This window comes from Trachemys scripta, chromosome 11 (assembly GCF_013100865.1).
Source record: "Trachemys scripta elegans isolate TJP31775 chromosome 11, CAS_Tse_1.0, whole genome shotgun sequence".
NCBI classification, from domain to species: domain Eukaryota; kingdom Metazoa; phylum Chordata; order Testudines; family Emydidae; genus Trachemys; species Trachemys scripta.
In genome coordinates this window covers 24,500,222-24,525,083 of record NC_048308.1, presented here as the reverse complement: position 1 = coordinate 24,525,083, position 24,862 = coordinate 24,500,222, and the positions used below count along the sequence as shown (strand labels likewise).

The following is a 24,862-nucleotide window of genomic DNA, read 5'->3' as shown; positions in this document are numbered from 1 at the left end:
GCCTCACTTAGTGCACAGGGTAGTATTGTGAAGGAGGCTGCTGTCCATAGGACCCCGTTTCATTAGTTACAGAAGCTGGAAGTTATGCAACTGAGATAGGGGATTGCAGAAAAAGAAAGGATAGTCTTGTGGTTAAGACAGTTGAATGCTAAATTGAATTCTATCCCTGCCTCAGCCCTGGGCCGTCTCTAGGCACCAGCTTCGCAAGCATGTGCCTGGGATGTCAAATGGGAAAGGACGGCTTCCCAGCAGCCTTAGGGCAACACTGCAGCGGCATGCCAGCAGCAGCTCCTCCGGCGGTTCCCTCTTTGGTGGCGGCGGCTCCTCCGGCGGTTCCCTCATCGGCATCAGCTTTTTTTTTTTCCCCTTTGCCACTTGGGGAGGCAAAAAAGGTAGAGCCAGCCCTGCCTCAGCCACAGATTTCCTATGTGATGCTAGGAAAGTCAAACTTTTCACAGGTGATCACTAATTGCATGTTCCTTGGTTTTTCTTTGTGCCCAACTGGAGACTTTTCCTCCACTGAGACGCTGCCCTTCAAACCCAAGAACTCTGCTACCAATCAGCAGAGGGCAATGGTAGTGTCAGAAGCTGGGCACTGGCATTGGAAGAAGGGGTAACAGGAATAAACAAGAAGAGTATAAACATCACAATCTGACCTCAAATTCTAGATCAATAAATCCCACAATACCAAAACCTGCCACTCTTATTACCAAATTGAGTAATATACAAGTCCATTAGAATCGATGGACTGGAATGGCTCCTCCTGGAGTCAAAGTGCTAAGAAGAGTGACAGTCTCTGGCCCACACTATTTAATTTTTTTAAGTAACAAAATTCCATTCTTTCTTCTTGGCTATTTCAATATATAAATATTCTCCACCAACTAATATTTTAATACCTTTAATCAAAAGTGCCAGTTTTTCAAAGGACGCTTAAAACAGGAACAGAGATAAGAAACACTGATACAGACACAAACATTGAATAGTGAAGATGTTTTGTTACAAATACATTCAAACTTTGAAAAAACAATCAACTCTAGACTGTGCCTAGTACAATGTAAAAATGCAATATTTAAACAAAACTGTTTACCACTTAACTGTACAAATTACTTCAAAGACAAGAGCAATACCCTTTTTGGGTCCTATTCGTTATAAGCTTGGAATAACCATTTTGTGGTCATGATAGCTTAATCGTCATAGCAGTTCAACCTTGGTATAACTCCATGGATTGGATTTCACACCATATATTTAATTTTATTTCAAAGCATAATACAAAGGGATTGTTCTGTCCTGGGATACACTTGAATATAGTGCTCATTGATTTTAATGATTGCTTGCTGCATCCAAAGACATTTAGCCCATCACTGATGACAATGCAACCACACTTAATGTCTGTTTGGTAGGAGAAAATTCATGTGTGTAAGTACATGCAATGCCTAGCTACTGAAAATCATACTCCTAGAGTCAAATGGTGCCCCCAGATGCTCCCACTGAAATTAATAGGATTTGCATATTGATAACTCAGGGCAGAATGTAGGCCATATTTTAACCTATTTCTTAAATACAAAAATGCTACATTAATATAACATGATTGCACATGCAAGCCTTATAAAGTCAAAAATGTGAAAGCTAAGGTTTAATATGAAACCGCTGTATCCCATTGTGATGCAGTCTTAAATTATGTAATCACATCCTATTTCTCTAATACTAGAACACTATAATACAATCTTTTTCTATGAATTTAAATTCACAAGTATGTATTTTATCTTGGACAATCACAAATATAGAGGTTTTACAATAACTCCTCACTTAAAGTCGTCCCGGCTAAAGTTGTTTCATTGCTACGTTGCTGATCAATTAGGGAACATGCTTGTTTAAAGTTGTGCAATGCTCCCTTCTAATGTTTGGCAGACACCTGCTTTGTCCACTGCTTGCAGGAAGAGCAGCCCATTGCAGCTAGCTGGTGGGGGCTTGGAACCAAGGTGGACCAGCAGCCCCCCTATCAGCTCCCCACTCCCCTAAGTTTCCGGTGCTGCAGCCGCCCATCAGGCTATCAATTGACAGTTCAGCTGTCCCTCCCCCCACTGCCATGTGCTGCTCCTGCCCTCTGCCTTGGAGCTGCTCCCAGAGACTCCTGCTTGCTGGGGGGCGGGGGCTAATGTCAGGGTTTCCCCCTCCCCCCTGCTCCTGCACCTCGCTTACCCCTTCTCCAAATAGAGCAGGATGGGCACACGGACGGAGAGAGACATAGAGAGCTTGGGACAGGAGATGCTGCCTCAACTTCCTGATCCACTTAAAAAGACATTTTTTGCATTTATTTCCTAAGGTTTCTTAAAAAGAAAAAAACAGTGTTATAACTAGCAGGCACCAATTAACCAAGGCCAACTAGTGCCTATCAATGTCATTAGCAGCCTGCACATGTGCAGATTTAACAAGCACCAGACTGCCAGTGAGGAACTACTGTCTCTTATTATTGTCAATTGCATTTCTCACCTCTGCATGCACAGGAGATAATCTTATCACTTCAAGAAAATCTTAAAGTAGCATAAGCATGGCCAACCTTCTGGCCAGTACTTCAAGATCCTAGCTCTGCTCCCAAGTTGTGTAGTTTGGAATCTTATTTGCAGAATAAACAAATCTAAAGTTTTAGAACTTCTTAAACTATTTACAGTAATCTCATCTAAGGCCACAAGCCTTGTTAAGCCTTATATTGTCATTTTCAACTGCACAAATCATTCCAAGGAATAGAATTTGAGGGAGCACCTGGAGGGCTGGCCAGTGGTGGGAGTGTGCAGGTTAAGAGGCAGAAGTCAGGAAAATGTATTCTTACATGCTTTCATAGTTCAATAAAATTAAAGCAAAATCTTTTCAATGGTTTTCTGAAGAATTCACTTAGGGCAGAGAACCAAGTCCCGAAAACGTCAGCCCAAAAGAGAATATTTCAGAAACCTAAAACCAGGAACTAACAATGGAAAGTGTTCTGTGATCTCAGCTATAGCTGTCATTACCTGCTAGACTGATATAACAATTAAAGAAGCATTAAAGACATTACATTTAAAGAAAGAAACATTTTGCTTAATACTAGGAAATTCTTCCTTATAGCTTGATCTATTAGGCTTTGGAATAGTCAGTCTTCCACAAGATGATTTCAAAAATCCATTGCTTGAAATATTTAGATTTAGATGGCAGGAAAGAACCCTGCATTGGCAAGCAAAGGGAGTGAATGATCTTTTCCATCTGTAACTTTTTGCAACTCTAAATTATTTTTTGTAAGTACCTCTTCATCAGATCATGGAGATAGATTTTAGACATGTCACATATTTGCATACAGGAAAAATAGAAGAAAAAGGGTCACCATTCTAAGAACTTCTCTGGATATTTGTTGGTGTAGACCATCATCAATTTTGAAAACATCAGCGAAGGAGGTTTTCCAATTGCCAATTAAAATTAAAATAGCTAAGTGTACTTAAACAAGTTAGAGAGATATACAAAAGATTTGACACACACAGGCTGAAACTACAGAGTTGGACAAAATTTTCAGAGATTCAATTTTTGATGAAATCTTTATGTTGCACTGAAAATTTCAATTAAAAATCCCACAAAAATATTTGGACAAAATTTTCACAACTTCTCCCCTCCCCTGAATTTTTCAACCAATTCTGATTAAACAGAAAGCTTTGTTGAAAACTAAGATGACGAGAAATCCAAAGAGTCTAACTTGTTAGTGGTGAATTCACAAATAAAGTACCAAAAAAAAATTCTGAAACAAAAAATGCAATACAGTGCCCTGTTCCAACTGTATGGGTCAGACTCATGACCATGTTGCAGTGCAAAGGGGATGGTGGATCCAGTAAGTGAAGGCTCTGGGTGCAGGCTTGGGCAAAAAAGGAGGCATGGCTGAAACTTCCCTCCATCCATAACCATCAGCCCAGGTCCCAGAGGCTGCTGGGAGCCTTGAGGCTTGAGGTTGTGCTCAGGACCAGGCTGACAAATGCTGGTCCACAGGATCAGGGAGTTTTCAAGCACAGAGAATCTGAGCCAAAATGTTAACAACAAAAATAGTCAACATTGGCGTATGTTGCAAATCAGACCGAATACTGACTGAAAATAAGTGAAATCAATTTCTATCAGTCTTCAGGATTGACTTCTTCATATGAAAGAGACAGTGAATCTGAAAGTATCCAGCCCTTGAACCAGAGGGATGAGAATACACATAAATATGACACACACATTGTTCATTGCAAGGCCTACAAAGAAAAACAGATTTTTTTGTAACGTGCAACAGTAACCTAAATTCTACCATTTCTAATTTTTCCAACTGGTCAGATGTGCGACATTAGTCAAAATATGCAATAAACCAGGCTTTAAAAAAAAAAATCTACTACAGCTATGAAAACAAAGGTAAGACCGGTAACATTATTTTTAGAAACTTAGGCCATACTTTTCAAAGCTGGGTGCCTAACATTAGACTCCTAAATAAAAGTGGTGAGAAGAACCACTGGAAGAATCTGGAAGAACTGATCACCCACAAATCCTATCAAAGAGATACAGGTATTCAGCACTCTTGAAAATCAGACCGCTTTTAGTTACATGCCTAAATAGAGACCTATAGGAACCTAAGCAGTTGGGCATCTTTTGTTAGGATTTGTGTGTGTGTGTGTGTGTGTGTGTGTGTGTGTGTGTGTGTGTGTGAATTCATCATTGTATAATCTGAGGAGGTGTCACAATGTTGTAGTAGGAGAGACAAAAAAAATTTTTACAAATATTTTTCAGTTTTTCCATAGGACATGAAAGTTCTGACCAAAACTGAATTTAAAAAGGCACTTTTGTATATTTCTTAGACACCTTGTTGGAAAATGTACAGTTCTCCATGAACACCATGTTAAGGATGAACTTAAACGTACCATTTTCTCATCAATAAGGCAGACAAGAGACTCAACACAACAAGTCAATACACAAAGTTATGAAAAAAAGTGGCTTCTCTTGAGATAAGCTTGGCACAGCTTTTGCATCTAGAAGTACCTCTTTATCTCACCTGGTCCATTGACTGCCTACAGACAATCAGTTTCCTTGTTCAAGTAATGTGCAGAGTGTATACACGCTTCCACCACCAAATGAAGAATTCAGATAACTGGTTAAAGTCTACTGCAGTGTCTGGTCAGCAGTTTTTTTTTTTTTAAATACTTCAGACTCTTTGAAAGAATTTTCAGTAAATGATCAACAAATTTCATGATGTGCATGTCCATGTTTTCCTACCATCTTCTATAATCTGAAGGGGGATGGAGACTTTGTTCAAACTGAAACATTCTTCTTATAGCGTCATGTTAGAGCCCATAAAGTTTATCCCTCTGAATGACATTTGGCACATGGAAAGCTGCATCATAACAACATAATTGTTATGACTGATGCAAGCACCAGAATGCTAATTGTCGTCCTGCTGCCATCTGATTTCCTCTGAGCATGCATTACTGAAAACACTGCATTTGTTTGATTGGTTGGTATTTCTACATTGCAGATCATCCCTTCACAGCAAGAAACGCATTCCTGTTAACAAAAAGGAGATTGGTAGGCAGGAGTGACTGCAACAGAAGTTTATAGAGTATATGCTTTCAATTGCAAGGTTTATTACTAGGGCTGTCAAGCAATTAAAAAAATTAATTGCAATTAATCATGATTAATCATGCTGTTAAATAATAGAATACAATTTATTTAAATATTTTTGGATGTTTTCTACATTTTCAAATATATTGATTTCATTTACAAACAGAATACAAAGTGTACAGTGCTCAGTTTATATTTATTTTTGTTTACAAATATTTTCACTGTAAAAAACAAAATAAATAGTATTTTTCAGTTCCCCCATTGCAAGTACTGTAGTGCAATCTCGTTATCATGAAAGTTGAATTTACAAACATAGAATTATGTAAAAAACATCTGCATTCAAAAATAAAAGAATGTAAAACTTTACAACCTACAATTCCACTCAGTCCTACTTCTTGTTCAGCCAATCACTCAGACAAACAAGTTTGTTTACATTTGCAGGAGATAATGCTGCCTGCTTCTTGTTTACAATGTTACCTGAAAGTGAGAACAGGCATTCACATGGCACTGTTGTAGCCAGTGTCACAAGATACTTACATGTCAAATGCTCTAAAGATTCATATGTTCCTTCATGCTTCAACCACCATTCCATAGGACATGCATCCACGCTGATGATGGGTTCTGCTCGATAATGATCCAAAGCAGACTGATGCATGTTCATTTTCATCATTTGAGTCAGATGCCACCAGCAGAAGGTTCATTTTCTTTTTTGGTGGTTTGGGTTCTGTAGTTTCCGCATCGGAGTGTTGCTCTTTTAAGACTTCTGAAAGCATGCTCCACATCTAGTCCCTAGCAGATTTTTGGAAGGTACTTGAGATTCATAAACCTTGGGTCGAGTGCTGTAGCTAGCTTTAGAAATCTCACATTGGTACCTTCTTTGCGTTTTGTCAAATCTGCGGTTGTTCTTAAAACAAACAACATGTGCTGGGTCATCATCCGAGACGGCTATAACATGAAATATATGGCAGAATTCGGGTAAAACAGAGCAGGAGACATACAATTCTCCCCTAAAGAGTTCAGTCACAAATGTAATTAACACATTTTTTTAACAAGCATCATCAGCATTGATGCATGTCCTCTGGAATGGTGGACAAAGCATAAAGGGGCATACGAATGTTTAGCATATCTGGCATGTAAATACCTTGCAATGCCGGCTACAAAAGTGCCATGCGAACGCTTGTTCTCACTTTCAGGTGACATTGTAAATAATAAGCAGGGGCATTATATCCCGTAAATGTAAATAAGCTTGTTTGTCTTCGCAATTGGCTAAACAAGAAGTAGGACTGAGTGGACTTGTAGGCTGTAAAGTTTTACACTATTTTGTTTTTGTGTGCAGTTATGTAACAAAAAGAAATCTACATTTGTAAGTTGCACTTTCACGATAAAGAAATTGCACTACAGTACTCATATGAGGTGAACTGAAAAATACTTTCGTTTATAATTTTAGAGTGCAAATATTAGTAATCAAAAATAATAATATAAAGTGAGCATTGTAAACTTTGTATTCTGTGTTGCAATTGAAATCAATATATTTGAAAATGTAGAAAAACATCCTAAAATATTTAATAAATTTCACTTGGTATTCTATTGCTTACAGTGTGATTAAAACTGTGATTAACCGCAATTACTTTTTTTATTCATGATTCATTTTTTTGAGATAATCGCGTGAGTTAACTGCGATTAATCAACAGCCCTAGTTATTACTAAAAAATAAGCTAATCACCATTGCTGGGCAGGAAACCGTTTTCCTGTCCCACAAGAGTTTAAGGTTTTGCAATTTTTTTCCCACCCTGAATCTTGACAAAAAGTCAAAGTCTCAAAAAAAATTTGTGAACCTAAAATCCAATCAAAATGTTTCATTTAGATTTTGACCTTTTTAAAAATAATACAATAAATTAACTAGTATTTTGAAATGAAAAGTCCTTTCAACCATTTCCCCCCAAAAAATTAGGAAATCAGATTTGTTGAAACGGACCCTTTCCCACAAATAATTTGTTTTCACAAAATCAATGTTTACCCAAAAACAAACAAAACAAAAACATTTTACCAGGAAATTCCCAACCAGCAATATTAATTACTTCCATCTGGTAGCCTGTGATCTGAATTGGCCTATCAGTTACGGCTGCAAAATCATGCACGGCAGTGTTCTCACAGCTCATTATCATGCATTGTAATTAATGGACTCCTGTTACCATGATCTGATGATAGTTAATGGTTAGCTATGTCTGACAGATTTCTCAACATATAAGAAAGTAGGGAAAGCGTCCCATAATTATCACCTTCCTATGTATTAAGCACAAACATGCTTTTGAATGTTTTCTTGTCACACATTTTTTAATGAAAATAGACTATGATCATGTTTAATTTCCCTTTTAAGCTTTTATACAGCATAATCTCGTATTTTGATCTTTACATTTGCATCTTCTGTCAAATTTCCAGTGCTAGAGAACAACTGTTAATGTTCATCATCTTCTTCACTAGTAGCTTATTTGGGGAAACATTGAAATTGATGTTCCTTACCTGAGCAGTTGCAGAGTGTACCCATTTCCACACTGCAGTTTGCATTGTATGCAAAGGAACAATAGTATATTTTACAAGATAAAATGCAGCATAAGATAGGCTGGAGCTCCTAAAGGCCATATATTTCCTTCAATCCACCAACAATCATTGACATCAACGGGAGTCTGTGCTCAGATCAAATGCAACATATATATGTCCTTTCATATTTAACATGCAGATTGTCTGCTATCTTCAATATATCTGAAATCTTACACACAAAGATCATTCAAATCCTGCTAAAAGATTTTACTGAGACACTGATTTCTAAAATATCCTTCCAGTTCTGTATTATATAGGATATAAAACATCCTAACCATTTTACCTAGTGTGACTAAGTTCCTCTGCCTTGGTGGGTCCTGCGCTTTCTGGCGGATTTGCTCGCCTCAGAGATTCACAGCAGTCTTCAGTTCGGCCGCTTTTGCTAGAGAGACTCAAACCTGCCATTCACTCAGCTAACCTCATCGCTGGCCAGCATGGGGGAAATGGAGAACAATCTCCGCAGTCTCTGTTGTCCCACCTAGAGGGTCGGGGACAGGTCAGATCCCTTTCCAAATTAGACCTTCCCCTCTGGTGTGTCTCACAGACCAGGTCAACTCCTCCTGTGTCAGATAGGGAGTTGGAGGGATGGGAGGAACCCAGGCCCACACTCTACACTGGGTTCCAGTCCAGGGCCCTGTGGATAGCAGCTGTCTACAATGTCTCCTGTATTAGCTGCGTGACAGCTACAACTCCCTGGGCTACTTCCCCATGGCCTCCCCCAGCACCTTCTTTATCCTCACCGCAGGACCTTCCTCCTGAAGCCTGATAACGCTTGTACTCCTCAGTCCTCCAGCAGCACGCCTTCTCACTTCCTGCTCCTTGCACGCCCCCCACTAACTGATGTGAGGTCCTTTTTAAACCAGGTGTCCTGATTAGCCTGCCTGCCATAATTGATTCTAGTAAGTTCTTAATTGGCTCCAGGTGTTTTAATTAGCTTGCTTGTCTTAATTGGTTCTAGCAGGTTCCTGATTGCTCTAGGGCAGCCCCTGCTCTGGTCACTCAGGGAACAGAAAACTATTCATCCAGTGGCCAGTACATTTGCCCTCTACCAGACTCCTGTACCCCACTAGTCTGGGTCTGTCACACTAGAAAGTTTGCTATACTTCCTTTTCAAAAGCAAGAGTTATAGCAATGGTTGTTTATGTCAGTCAGTATGTATAACACACTAGTACACAACTCTTCAACATTATACTGTATTCTATATTTTTAAAAATAAAGATATTCATTTTTACAGTGAATTGGACTAGAAATCAATGGTTTATACCACCTATATAAAGTAATCATCTATAATTTTAGCAATTTGTAATTTACCAGATGCTAAAATTAGGTCATAACTGAAATGGGACAAAAGCAATGTGGTAATAAGAATGACATGGTGTTAAAGTCTGGTATCTTGTTAATCTGACATATCAACAAACGTTGAGGTAATTTTTTTTCCACTTACAAATGGTTGTGATCAAAATCACCTCTCTATTCACACCCCACACATTATTGTATTAATCTATGTGCAAAATATACCTTGTGAGGTATCATTTAAAAACTAATAAACAGATCAATATTCTTGTGTAAAACATGAATATTAACAGTTATGAACATAAGCTGAAATTCTGACTACAGTGTGTATACCAGACAAGTCTGTGGAGGGGGTAAACTGGTTTCTCAAAGACAAATGACAAGCTGATGCCTTTAGCCAGATGCCAAAGTTGATTGGCAATCACTGGTCAAGTGGCCATTCTTTGGCAGTGAAGGGAGGGCAGGAACAGATTGATCTGCAATTTAGCAAACAACAACATGGAATCTCTTTCACCACAGGAGTCCATGTCTCCGTTCTCACGGCTGGAATGAACTTTATCTAGGGGGAACCCTCAGGAAAACGTATTTCAAAGGGTGACTGGACTATAAAAGTGAGGGGCAAAAACACCCCAAATTCTCTCTCTCTTTCTCCTAAGATGACAAAAGAACCAGCCCCTTGACTTTGGAGGGAAATCCTGTCCTGTTGCTGGGAACATGTAGTAAGGATTTTACCTTGAACCAAGTCTAGCTTGTTAAGTTTTAGCTACTAGAAAGCATTCTTTTGTTTCTCTTGTAACCATTTCTGACTAATAGATTATACTTGTACTCACTTAAAACCTCTCTCTTTGTAGGTAAATAAACTTGTTTTATTTTTATCTAAAATAATCCAGTGTGTGTTTAAACTGAGTGTTTGGTAACTCCAGTTAAAGTAGCAAACTGTTGGATATTGACCCTTTACAGGGGCAATGGACCTTTGATATCTGAACTGTCCAGAAGAGGGCTGGACAGTGCAGAACACGTTTATGGGAATGTTTAGGACTGGGAGCATGTCGGAGTCACCCTGCAAGTAGTAACCGAGGCTGGCAGAAGACAGAGTGTGACTGAAGTGTTGCTGATAGGCTGCTGGAGTCAGAGTTGCTGGACCATGGCTGTAGCTGTACAGAGACACTCCGGGTGTGACCTGCATGCTGTTAGGCCATTTATGAGTGGCCCTGGTTGGGGCTACGATGGCAAAGCATTGAGAGCTTCCAAGGTTGTGGAGCAGGCAGTGACACAGCCCTTCACTAGTTTGGATTTCACCCCAGAATGAGACAATGGTATATAGCTTTTGTTTCAGTCCCTTGTGGTTTGGAAGGCGTGGGTCCTTTTAACTTACACCAGCCCCTTAACGTAGCCGTGCTTTTTTTGACACTTCTGTCCAAAGAAATATAGCAAGTTCCAAGCCTAAATCCAGTGTTGTTTTGTTTCCATGACTTACACTGGGGAAATTATCCTTCTGACTGACTAAAGCTGAACATGGCTGCCTCTAGCCAGAGAAGTCACTATAGAGCTACAAGAGGTGCATCCTCTCCAAAGGGAAACTACTACTTTTATGAGCAAGCCAGCCAATTGACATCTAGAAAAGGAATGGCCAAGTTTGAATTGGAACTCTGATCCCCTACAAGGTAGCTTGATGTTATAATTACCATAATAAATGGTGTTATTGAGCTAAATTTGACTCAAGAATTTGACCGTCCCTCGCAAATACAGCTTAACTTCTTCATAGAAAAATAGGAAGAGGTGCTAATCTGGCTCCTGTTCTAGAACTTTGACTTCCATTACTAAAACATTTTCATGATCCAGGGGCCTCAAACCCAGATCTACAGGGTTTACAGGAGAAGCCACACTTCAACCTTCCACTTGGCAGCCTGCTGACAACTGCTGACCCAGGACGCCCAGCCCCAGTTTGAGGCTCTACCCTTGACATGCCAGGGTAGCCAACCTACTTAAACCAGCAACAGGAAGCTGTCCAAATGATTGTGATCCATCATGCTCTATACTGTGTACTTTGTGCCTCCTGGCTCCCCTGACTTGACTTCCCGGTGCCCTGACCTGGCTTGGCTCATGGCATCTGACTTGTGGTTCTGATCTCCAGTTTGTATTATGCCTCCGATCTCCCAGTATCTTGACCCAGCTGACCCTTGGCTCCTGACCGTGAACCCCAGCTCTGACTACAAGTTCCGGCTCCCATGACCCAGCCCTGACAAACATTAAATAGTCTCATTTGGCAGGTGTTATTCACTCCAGCAGTAGTTATTTGAGTAACAAGTGCTGAACAGGACCCTTATTTAAAATGTCTTAAAACAAACATTCTCCATTACAAAAACTGATGCTTACTGTATGGCCTGTCTCTCTGTGGGGATGACAGCCAACAAAACGGCATTCATCCTTGGTAGCACATTTTTTGGTCACAGATGTACTCCTTCCATGGCTTGTGAAATGATGAACTGTCAAGCAGTACTTTGTATCTAAGAAATAAATCAAAATTAGGTTTATTTTCATGCAGCGTGTTCTCTTTCACATACTTCAAAAGTTTTCACTAAATGACAAGTTACAATAAAGTGCTTGCACTGAGAAAAGTTAGACTGTGTGGGGTTTAGAGCAGTAAGATGGCATTATGTTCCAAAAAATTTGTCATTTAACAGTCATGATGTATTAGCTAGACCTTAAATTAAATGGGCCATTTGGCACCTAGACTGCAACTTATGAAGAAGAAGGCCATTGAGATTTGTACTGTGTATCTAACACTTCATCTCTAGCTAGCTAGTTTTAGCAGCGGCTCTCCTGGTTCTTCCTTTCCCTCTTGCACTCCCTTCTCATTCTCTTTCCCCTCCATTTAGACTTCTTTACCTTTTTCATTTCACTCTTCCACCCCACCTCGCCCCTACCCCCCAACTCCCCTTCTTCCAACATTTTTCCTCCTTTCCCCTCTCTTTGGGGTACGTTACCTTCCTTAGTTTCAGTGACCCTGCTATTCTCTCTTCCAAGTGTGATCTGCAGGTCTTATTGCCAAATGTTTCTGCACTACCAATGGATGCACTAACATGACACTTTCCATTTTGAGAGTTCACATACAACACATCTGAAACCACATGCAACAATGATGTATGCCTACAGCTTAGCATAAACCTTGCATTAGACCTTTTATATAGCTAGCTGTCTTTTATAAAGTCATCCCTAAATAACAAATCTGCACTAATTATTAGAAGTAATTGTTTCAGCTCCTATGTTAACTTTTCAAAAGACACTAGGACTGATGGTAGATTTGGTAGCACATTTAGCTTTGACTGCGGGACTGAATTAAGAAATAGTCTTTACCCCTGAACAGCTGACTCTTGGAGACAGTACTAAGGTAATAACTGGCTTTGGAGAGGGGAATTTGACAGTGCAAACTGTTTTCCCACCATGTATCAGTGTTGGATATGTTAATCACTAAGTTCAGAGGAAATGCAAACAAGACCAACATTACATTAGAAGTATAAAGACAACCTAATAAAACTATTTGTTTCTTCACAAGCACCGGGAAAACAGGAAAAAGGGATTGGAAAACAGGAATCCAAAGTGTGTTGATAGAGATTTATGATACATATTAGATTAATCTGGCATAAAACTACAAAGAGGGAGGATAACATAAGAATGGCCAAACTGGGTCAAGACCAATAGTCCATGTAGCCCAGTATCTTGTCTTCTGATAGTGGCCAGTGCCAGATACTTCAGAGGGAATGAACAGAACAGACAATTTTCGAGTGATCCATCCCATCACCAGACACAGCTTCTGGCAGTCAGACGTTTAGGGATACCCAGAGCATGTGGTTATGGCCCTGATCATTTTGGCCAGGGCCGGCTCCAGGCACCAGCCAACCAAGCACATGCTTGGGGCGGCACCTTGGGGCAGGGCGGCGCTTGATTTTTTATTTTTATTTTTTGGATTCAGTGGCGCAGCGCTCGGAGCGGGGGCGGGGGCTTCAGGTGGCGCAGTGCTCGGAGGGGGGCGGGGCTTGGGGGGACGGGGCTTCAGGTGGCGCGGTGGCTTTGGGCGGCGTGGTGCTCGGAGGGGGGGCGTGGCTTCGGGCGGCGCTCGGAGGGAGGATGGGGGCTTCGGGTGGCATGGTGCTCGGAGGGGGGGCGGGACTACAGGCAGTGCTCGGAGGGGGGGCGGGGGCGGGGGCTTCAGGCGGTGCTTGGGGGCGGGGCTTCAGGCAGCGTGGTGCTTGGGGGCGGGGGCTGGCGCGGTGCGGCGCTCGGGAGGGGCAGGAGCTTCGGGCGGCGCGGCACTGGGGGGGGGCTTCGGGTGGCGGGGTGGTGGGGGGGCGGGGATTTCAGCGGCACTCAAGGGGCGGGGTACGGCAGAACGGCTCTCTTCTTTTTTGCCTCGGGCGGCAAAAAAGTTAGAGCCAGCCCTGATTTTGGCTAATAGCCAATGATGGGCCTATCCTCCACAAACTAACCTAATATTTTTTTGAACACAGTTTACTTTTGCCCTTCACAAAATCCCCTGGCAACGAGTTCTACAGGTTGACTGCGGGTTGTGTGACATACTTCCTCGTGTTTGTTTCAAACCTGCTCCCTATTAATTTAATTGGCAACCCCCGGTTCTTGTGTTAAATGAAGGGGTAAATAACACTTCGCTATTCACTTTCTCCACACCATTCATGATTTTATAAACCTCTCTTTTACCCCCCCTTAGTTATTTCTTTTCCAAGCTGAGCAGTCCCAGTCTTTTAAATCTCTCCTTGTATGGAAGCTGTTCCATACCCCTAATCATTTTTGTTGGTCTGCTCTGTACCTTTTCCAATTCTAATACAGCTTTTTTGAGATGTGACAACCAGAACCGTATGCAGTATTCAAGGTTTGGGCATATTGTGGATTTATATATTGGCATTATGATATTTTCTGTCTTCATAGCTATCCCTTTCCAAATGGTTCCCAACATTCTGTTTTGACTGCTGCTGCACATTGAGTGAATATTTTCAGAAAACTATCCATGATGACTCCAAGATCTCTTTCTTGATTGGCAACAGCTAATTTAGCCCCCATCACTTTATATGTATAGTTGCAGAGGTGCTGGAACAAATTGTATAGTGGGGGTGCTGAGAGCCATTGAACCAAACTGTAAACCCTGTATATGATGGAAACCACTTCAAGCTAGGGGATGTGGCAGCACCCCTAGTTTAAGCATCTATGTATAGTTGGATTGTCTGTATTACTTAGCACTTATTAACATTAGCAAAGAGTCCTGTGGCACCTTATAGACTAACAGACGTATAGGAGCGTGAGCTTTCGTGGGTGAATACCCACTTCTTCGGATGCATCCGAAGAAGTGGGTATTCACTCACGAAAGCTCATGCTCCTATACGTCTGTAGTCTATAAGGTGCCACAGGACTCTCTGCTGTTTTTACAGATCCAGACTAACACGGCTACCCCTCTGATTATTAACATTGAAATTCATCTGCCACTATGTTACCCAGTCATCCAGTTTAGCGAGATCGGTTTGTAACTTTTCACAGTCAGCTTTGGACTAGCTATCTTGAGTAATTAAATGGAAGTCTCAGCTAGGGCTGTGCTTTGATCATTCATTTTGAATCTAGACTGTATACAGGGCTGAATTCAGCTATATACTTAATCTCAAATCCTATATTCTCCTCTCAGTGCACACACATCACTAGAAGGCCTCCATCCACCCAAAAATGTGACTATGCTTTAAGACTACAGTACTCAAAAATTCCTCTAAAATCTTTAGCACAAGCTAGCCAGCCCATCAAAATGGTCGAGTTACATTAACGAATTTTTAGTTATACATACTCTAGTGCAGTGGTTTTCAAACTTTTTTCTGGCAACCCGGTTGCAGAAAATTGTTGATGGCCGCGACCCAACAGAACTGGGGATGGAGCGCGGGGGTGAGGGCTGTGGGGTGGGGCCGGGAATGAGGGGTTCAGGGTGTGGGAGGGGGCTCTGGGCTAGGGCAGGGGGTCAGGGCTCTGGACTGGGGATGTAGGCTCTGGGGTGGGGCTGGGGATGAGGGGTTTGGGGTGTGGGCTGGGGCAGGCGGTTGGGCTATGGGAGGGGGTCAGGGCTTTGGACCAGGGATGTAGGCTCTGGGGCAGGGGATTGGGGCATGGGGTTGGGGCCGGGGCTTACCTCCGGCGGTTCCTGGTCAGTGGTGCAGCCAGGGTGCAGAGGCAGGTTTCCCGCCTGTCCTGGCACCACACCCCGGAAACAGCTAGCAGCAGGTTCGGCTCCTAGGCGGAGGCACGAAAGCAGCTCTGCATGACTCTCGCCCGCAGGCACTGCCCCCCCAGCTCCCATTGGCCAGGAACCAATTGTATTAAGTCAATGTTCAGTTGTAAAACTTCTGAAAGAAGAACCATAATGTTTTGTTCAGAGTTACGAACATGTCAGTTACGAACAACTTCCATCCCTCATATGTTCATAACTCTGAGGTTCTACTGTAAGTCTAACATACAAGGTCTTCAGCATGATTTGTAGTATTGCTGAGCATATTCAAATGGCTGGAATATCCATCTCAAGAGAAATCATAAGACTCATTACTAAATATATCCCCAGGGCATCAGTGTGATGGTATGTTAATCCTATATAACTAGCTGCCTGAGACATGGTTGAATCAGGGGAAAAACAAAATTAAATAAATTAAAGAATCTCCCTAAGACAGGCACACTTACTTTCAGGACACCATTTATCTTCAGCCCATCTGTTACAGTTGTAATTGTCAACTGCATTTGCACAGGTGAAACACTTAAAGCTGTTTGGAAATGGAGTGGCTTTAAAAATATAATAAGTATGTTAAGTTTGCAAATATCAAAAATTAAAATGTCATACAAAAAGTGTTTGCTTTTACATTTATTAGACAAAAATACTTATATATATATATATATATACACACACACATTCACACATTTATACATGTGTATAAGAATAGCATATACAGTTCATGTCAATCTATTGGGTAAATAAGAACTATTTCATACCTTACCATAGAAGCTTTTACTTCTCGTACTAACATCATCATGTTTTAACTTTAAAACATTTCCTGGCCTTTTCATTCTCTCTCACAATTAAAACGCTGTTTAAATGGAGAGAGAGTGTATCACTGCACATTACATATACAATATTATAACATAGAAGATACACATATCTTCTCTATGTATGTACACATGTACACTGTCGCACAATCTACATTTAATCAGTTTTTGCTTCCCTAGATGTGGCAGATACTGCTTTGAAACCAGCTCCAACCACTGCCCCCAACTCTGAGCAAGAAGTTGCCAATTAGGGATTAGTGAGTTTGATTTCAAATTCTGTTTTATAACATTTTATATACACAAATGCGAGAGTTTTAAAGCAGCTTGGCATCAAACACCCCACCTGCTAACCATCACTACTTTTCCACTTTAATCCTTTATATCACAGAGACTGTTATCCAGTTGGGTGCACAGGGAGAGTAATGTGAGTGCAAGGTAAGAAGCAGACATGTGATGCTATTACTAACAGCTGATTTCCCAGCTACTACAGTGGTTTTAACTTCGTACTAACTTTCATACTTTCATTTAGTGATAACTTTAAAAGTGTTCAATACACCTACCTCCCTACTCCACCCACCAAAAAAGCAGTACAACAAACAGAAACAGCTAGTCCATTGCAAACATTTATATTGTACAAAATTAAGTCATTCTGAGACATAAAACTGCAGTAAAAGCATCCAAAATCTGAAACGGTTTATTATCAAAGTACAAATCAAAGAGAACAGTTCTCTCCCTCTCTGTTCAACTCCATTCAGACTGTATCTCAAATGTTAGGAATGATACTGAGTAACCATAGGAGGCACCAAAATGAATGTTTTGTTTTACACTCTAGAGGAGATCCCAAATGTCTAAGAGACAGCCACTTTATGTTTAAGAGTCAGCCCTGAAAACAAGGGATAACAATGGAAAAGCTGATAGCTGAAACATTAACCTATGTTCTCAAATACAAGAAAGCTGCAACTGGCTACTTACGGTCTAATGGAGGTCTCACATTATAGAAGTTGATGTTCTTGGCTAGAGCCCAATTCCCTGAGAGGATGAAGATCTGAAGAGAAGCTACAGCCAACATGTGAGAGAATAATAGCATGCTGACTATTACTGAACAGGGAAATCTAAAATAGTTGTGCCTAGAAAAGAAGAAACATACATTATGACAGAGGAACCATAAAGAACTGAGAATGTGGAGCATTGGACTTCCTGTAAACTTGATTTGAAACCTTGACAGTTCAGTGATTGGATTTGGACTGCTAGTGCCTGTAAGCATACATCACTAACCATTATGAGCCATTCAAAACTGATCAGCTGCTGCCTTCTACTGGTTAGCATTTTGTACAGGACAGCTACATTTCTACAATCAGTACTGTAGTAATTTTGGTATGCTATGTTATTCAGCTACATGATGAGTTCCCCCAGGCAATATCAGTCTTAGAAACGGCTTATAAGGGTATGTCTACACTGTGATACAAAACCTGAGGCATTGAGTCTCAGACCCCATGTCAGCTGACGGGCTCATGGGCGCTCAGGCTGCAAGTCTAAAAGTAGCAGTGAAGACATTCAGGCTTGGGCTGGAACCCAGGCCCAAGGATATGTCTACAAGAGGATAAAAGCCCCACAGCATGGCTGCACCTGGCTCTGGTCAGCTGACTCAGTCTCACAGGGCTAAAAATTGCTGTGTAGATGTTGAGCAATTTTTCAGCCCCACGAGCCTGAGTGAGCTGACCCAGGCCAGCCGTGGGTTTTTTATTCCCATATAGACAGACCCTGATACCCTCTCCCTCGTGGGGTCTCAGAGCCAGGCTCTAGCCTGAACATCTACACTGCTATTTCATAACCCCACAGCCCAAGCCCAAGTCTGCTGACCCAGGTCAGTCATGGCTGCCCCACAGGGTCTTTTATTGCAGTGAAGAACTACCCTTAGCGTTCATGGAAAAATACTTTCCTATCTTGCTTATAACACGAGTTTGACAAAATGAAAATATTTGTAGACCAGGCAAGATGCAATCTCAGATGTCTTTTTTTACATCACCAATGTAAAATCTCAACTCAAAGGGCCAGATCCCAGCTGGCATAAATTGGTGTAGCACTACTGACATCAATGAATTATGCCAATATACAGCAGTGCAGAATCTGGTCTAAATTGTTGGTCCTTGTTTTTCATAAGCACACTTCTGACTGGCATGGTATTTAAATAAATACGTTTTTACAATTTAATTTATCCTTAAAAAAATGTATTCCTCAAAGAAAAGCCGAAGCAAGCTGTCGTCATAACCACAAATTAGAGGGAGAACCGTTAATAGCATTCTGTCATTCCTTTACCCTGGTGCACTTCAAGTAAAGAGTCCAATCATCTTGGACTCTTTACTGCAGTCCCCACCGAACCTCTTTTGTACACATTCCGCTTTGTGTTCATACTTTTCAAGCAACTGCATGCACAGGTCATAGGTCTTCAGTGTGAAACTCTATTTGTCTCCTGAGCTTTTGCACGTAAATTCTAGCGCTGGTTGATATCATTTCACAACTCAACGTTTTTCTTTGAAAAACAGGGACACATTTTTTGCAGACATTTTCACAAACAATTCATGCTACTTTTCTTTTTTTAGCCAGTTCCAGTAAATTCTATCCCCTGCATGCTCAGGCATTAAGTCCTCTCCCCTGTGTGTGTTAGTGCAGAGGAAATATGTGTGCGGGCATTTAGGTGTGCATTATGGAGGAAATCCTGTGCCCCTCTGCATGGATGTGGAGGACCTCAGATTCAGTGGAATGGTGACATTCTGCATGGAGAAGGATAGGGTTGGGATGGACGTTGGGCAGGCTTAGGGGCCCACTGCACACAAGTGTGTGGCAGACCTTTGAAGACAGAGCAGGGATGGGCAAGGAGAGCTGATTCGTGAATCCTCCAGTCAATCCCAGTCCATGGGGTGGGGGGAGTCAAAGTGCCATCAAGTCAACTCCAGGCCAGTAGCTGCACAAACTGCATGTGTGGCACACTGCGGGGAAAGGGAGAGTGGCCTGAGACTTTCTTCCTGCTCCTGTGCTTTGGAGAAGAACTACTTCAAACAGACTCTTGGCCTGCAACCAATCAGTGGCAGAAGGTTTTGTTTTGTGCACTAGGCCTTACTAACTTTTGTGAACAAAGATTTTTTTAAATTTATGTTTATTTTTAGGATATTTTAACAGATATTTGAGAAACTGTTTTTGCACCAACTTACAGTGTATCTCCAGGACTGTTTCCTGCGGATGCCCCAGGTCTTCCTAGTACTAGAGCCCAAATTGTTCACAAGAAAAGCATCTGAAAGAACCAAACAGTGGCTTTGTGATCATTATTCGGTACACAGGGAAAGAGTCAGCTCAGACAAAATATGCCTTTAATATTATTGGTAATAAAAGAAAAGAACATATGTATCTAGGCCAATAACATATATGCCATAAAAGATTTGAACTATATTACCCTACTATTCACTAGTGAGTACCATGCTAATCACAGTTGCCAACTTTCACGTGGTAAATAAGCACCCCGACTTTCACAAACCAAAAATCAAGCTAATCCCATTTCAAAACAAGGCCAAAACAAGCCAATTCCTAAAAACCCCAACATTTAACAGATGGGACAAGTGTGTGTGTCATGAGTGATACTTTCCTGCTGGCAAGGCATAAATCAACATAACGTTGCATCACAATGTTGTAAATTGATGTCATGATGCAGTAATGTTCCATGGGTGCTGAAGTCTATTTAAGGACCCTTTAATATTCTGCAAGATAGATTTGCAGAGCCTGGGATTACCCCATAGAATTCAGAACCAACAATGGGAAAAAAACAGGATGGTGACCCTAGAACAATTTACCATTGTCCCAGCATGTCATCTGGCTTATTTTGTCCTCATTTAATCCTTCCTAGAACGAATGGTTTGAACCAACATTTGTTGAGAGAGCACCAGCCCCCCAAAAGTTCTCTGTGTGTTCTGTATTATTTGCTTTTATTTTAAATCAATGCCTGGAGAAGGTCCCATGGCAGAAACACCACTTATGCTCTTTTCCCACCCTGTACATTATAAATCATGCGGCTCGTGTCTCAGTTCTTGCTACTAGATCAACATATTATCCGTGTCAAGAGATGGAAGTTTTTCAGTTCCTTTCCTCTGAGAGAGCCATTGAGAAAAGTGATGAGTTCCTTCTTTGCTTCACTGACAAAGCTAAAGAAAATCCTCAGCGTACAGTAAACTTGAAGTTTTCTGCTCAGGTTTCAATGCACTGCACAAGGGAAGAAATCAAACACTGCCATGACATCATTCATTAATAGAGCCATACCACCACCCCAGGATAAATGAAAAAGTGCAGTTGTAAAAGGTCTTCAAAGTAAATCCCCATTTAAATACATTGCCTATAAAGATACACTTCCTCTAAAAACAGCCACATTAGAAAAAGGTTATCTGTTTAAATGATCAAATTAAATGGTCAAGATACATTGGGGCTAAAACTTGGTTCTCTCCCCTAGCTCTCAAATGAGAGCACCAGTGTGTGCATTTAGAACATCTAGGAGGGGAGATTAATTAATCCTAATTATGATCCATTTAAACAGCCAGCTCTTTTCCAATTTGCCTATTTTTACAAATACAGAGGCCAGTCCCCACTCACACAACATACCATATGGGTCACTCTGGTTGCACAAAGGGAACTAAGCTGCCCTAAATGGGCAGGGTGGGATTCTGCAGCAGTAGAGGTCATTCACACATACAGCATCCCCTTCGCCCTCCCTGCTGCACATACCCCTTATATGTCCCTGGCATACTAGGGTAAGGACATGGATGGCCACTGGTGCACCCCTAAAATTATGTCTGCCCTGAGGCTGCTCTAACTTGAGCCAGGACAGGGGTGACAAAGTTGCCTTTATGCCTCCACCTCAATCCCTGCACCCCTTAGACGGGCAGCATGACATGTTTAAACTCACATCGATTTTGAGTGTTTGCATCAAACCCATAAGGGCTAAACACTTAATTAGGCCCTGAATCCCTGCATGATGCTTTGAACATTTTGGTGGCACTGCCCCAACTCAGTTGTTTTTTTGCTCCGAATGCAAACAATTAATCTTCCATTCTTTCATTAAATAGCCCATGCTATGCTCTTCAAATATCACAGATTAGTTGCTTTTACCTAGTCAGGACAATTTTAATCAATCTTGACTCTAAATGTACTTCTGACAGCTGAGCTAGCAAGCCTATTGTTTTATGCTTGCTCTGTGAAGGACTGAACCATTTCAATGCACAGCAGTAGTGAGGTTTATCTGCCTCATATACATTTCCTTTAGTTTGTATTGGCAAATTGGGAAACATTTGCCTTTCTATAAAGAAAGATCTACAAAACCAGTGAACTTTATCAAATACACCTGGGTAGCACATAGAAGCACAATTACACCTGTGCCGGTGTTCTACAAATTCAAGATTTCCCCACCCTATCCCAGTTCCCATTGCTCAAATCACATAGCCTGTGTCAAATGGAAAATTTTAGGGAATACAAATACAGAAGGGCGGGTTCTCATCCGTGCACAGGCAGGGACTTTTCCCCACGCCACTCCAAACACAGGGCCTCAGGATCTCCCTCCTTCACCCAAAACTCTTCTCCCTTTCTCCCCTCCCCCCGCCCTGCCCCGCCCTTCCCCTAGGACTCTCTCTCTGCAATGAACCTTCATGAGAAGCACTGGTCAGCAGCCAGCATCCCCTGCTGGGACTCAAGAATATAGCTCCACATACCAGGAATCCAGCAGGCAGGCAGGGCCCTCTCCCCATAACACCCTTCACGGGCCGAGGTGGACAAGCATGCGGACAGCAGAGTGGCTCAAAAATAGATTTGGGAGGTGAGGGGGTGAGGGCTGATCCTGCTCTAGCCCTGGCCACCTGCTGCCTATGACAAAGGGTGATAGACATATGTGGGCACTGGAATACTGGCAATCTAATGCACACACTATGGCCCCACTTCTGCAAACACCTATGGATGTGAGTAATATTAGAAATGGGAGTATTCCCACCAAAGCATTTGCTGGATTGAGGCCTACATTGGTAGACACATACACACCCCATGAGTAGGGTTGCTAACCAGGATTGTCCTGGAGTCTCCAGAAATTAAAGATTAATCTTTATTAAAGATTATGTCATGTGATGAAACCTCCAGAAATATGTCCAACCAAAACTGGCAACCCTACCCATGAGAAAAAGTGGTACCTATTTAACATGATGATTTATCATGTACCTTTCACTGTCTAACCTGGTCTCTGTCCATTGAGCTGTGTCCATGAAAATTATTCTTAAAATTGCAAGGCTCAGATCATCTTTGAATCACCTTTTCCCTTCTTCCTTCCTTCCCTCCCTCTTTTAAAAATAGAACCTGCCATGAGAACATTTCCTCCTCCGCTCTGCAAATGTTGAATTTTGTCAAAGAATTACACTTGCCGAAGGGCAGGGATAGGCAAGCAATTCAATCCTGGACCTATAATAGCAATTATGTAGAACAATGTAATGACTTTAAAATCTGCATCTCCCAACATTGGGAGCTTATACCAGTCAGGAAGAGGAGTTTACTTATCTGTAACTGGAGATATGTGGTCCCTATCTGTGTTCCACTGAAGGTTTCTGCATGCGCACCATGCATCCGGAGCCAGAGAATTTGAAAGTAGTAGTGTTCGTTGGTCTGCCCATGCACCCTTGTTTTGCCTTATGGTTTTGACTGTGGTGATAAAGGGCGAGGCAGACCAGGCTGCACCTCCACTTCCTTTTTCTCTACAAATTGAACAGATCTGCAGCAAAGGGGAAGGAGGGCGGGAAGTGGAATACAGATAGGGACACACATCTCGAAGAACCTCCAGTTACAGGTAAGTAACCTCCTCTTCTTCTTCGAGTGATGGTCCCTATTGTATTCCACTGTGAGTAATTAACAAGCAGTACCTATTTTGGAGAAGGGTACAAGGAAGAGGATGGAATGGTGGATTGGAGGACAGCCATGCCGAATGAGGCATCCGTCACAGAGTCTTGCACCAAGACATAATGCGTAGTGAAGGTATGTACCAAACTCCACATGGTTGCCCTACATATGTCTGGAAGCAGTATATTGTGCAGGGTGGCCGTAGTCGATGCTTGTGCTCTCGTCTAATGGGCTCTCACCCAAGGCGTGGAGGCAGTCCTGACAACTGATAGCAAAGTGTAATGCATCACGAAATCCACTTAGAAATCCTCTGTGTGGAGACTGCCTTCCCCTTAATTCTTTCAACTATAGCAACAAACAGTCTAGGGGATTTCCTGATTGGTCTTATTCTCTTCAGGTAAAAGGACAAGGCCCTGTGGACATTGAGAGAGTGAAGGCACCACTCCTCCACTGAGACATGAGGCTTCAGAAAGAAAGCAAGTAAGCGTATGGGTTAGTTGAGGTGAAACCGGGATACAATCTTTGGTAGAAACTTGGGGTGCAGATTCAGGGAGACTTTGTCCTTATGGAATATGGTGAAAGGAGGAATCCGCCATCATGGCCCCCAGTTACCCTTCTCATGGAAGTAATAGCTACTAGGAAGATGACTTTCATGAAAAGGAGGGACAGGGAGCAGGAAGCCAGTGGCTTGAGGGGCAATGTCATTAACATCAAGAAAACGAGATTGAGGTCCCACTCAAGAGCAATAGGTTGGACGGGTGGGAAGGTTCTGAGGAGACCCTTTCAAAATCTGGCAGTCAATGGATGCGTAAATATGGAGTGGCCTTCCATGGGGAGAGTGGGGGGATGGAGTGGTGGGTACTAAGAGCCACTGTGTGGACCTTGATGGAGTTCAGAGTGAGTCCCAACATCTTCAAGGAGAGGAGGTAGTCTAAACAAAGGGGAATGTCCATGTTTTCAGGGACAAGGCCCCTCTGTTGGGCCCAGGAGGTGAAGCACTTCCCCTTGGCCCAATGGGAATGCCTTGTGGACTCTTTCCTGCTGCTCGAAAGGATGTCTTGTACTCCCAGGAACATTCCCATTCTAGCGAAAATGCCCATCCAAAAACCAAGCTCTGAGGTGAATTGTGTATAGATCGGGATGCCTGATCCCGCCGTGTTGCGTGAGGAGTTTCAGGAAAGCTGGCAGGGGACACAGGGGACAAGTCAACATGCAAAGAAGTGGAGGAAACCAGAATTGGAATGGCCAGAATGGGGCAACCAGAATGACTATGGCCTTCTCCCGCCTGATCTTGTGGAGGTCTCGTGGCAGGAGCAGGAGATGGGGAAAGGCGTAATTGATCTGGTCCAACCAGTGAAGGACAAAGGCATCGCCTTGGGAATGG

General features: G+C 42.1%; 1 protein-coding gene across 1 annotated transcript in view; it reads right to left on the bottom strand.

Annotated features, from left to right (window-relative positions):
- Positions 1-2,305: 2,305 nt before the first annotated feature.
- The window catches only part of LYPD6B (LY6/PLAUR domain containing 6B), an 81,930-nt gene continuing 59,373 nt past the window's right edge, over positions 2,306-24,862 (bottom strand). The window contains exons 2-6 of the mRNA XM_034786556.1: positions 19,779-19,858; positions 17,542-17,696; positions 16,210-16,308; positions 11,866-11,996; positions 2,306-5,541 (exon numbers count right to left, since the gene is read on the bottom strand). Coding sequence (XP_034642447.1) covers positions 5,377-5,541; positions 11,866-11,996; positions 16,210-16,308; positions 17,542-17,656 — 510 coding nt within the window. The 5' untranslated portion in view covers positions 17,657-17,696; positions 19,779-19,858 and the 3' untranslated portion in view covers positions 2,306-5,376. The remainder of the gene's footprint in view (positions 5,542-11,865; positions 11,997-16,209; positions 16,309-17,541; positions 17,697-19,778; positions 19,859-24,862) is intronic.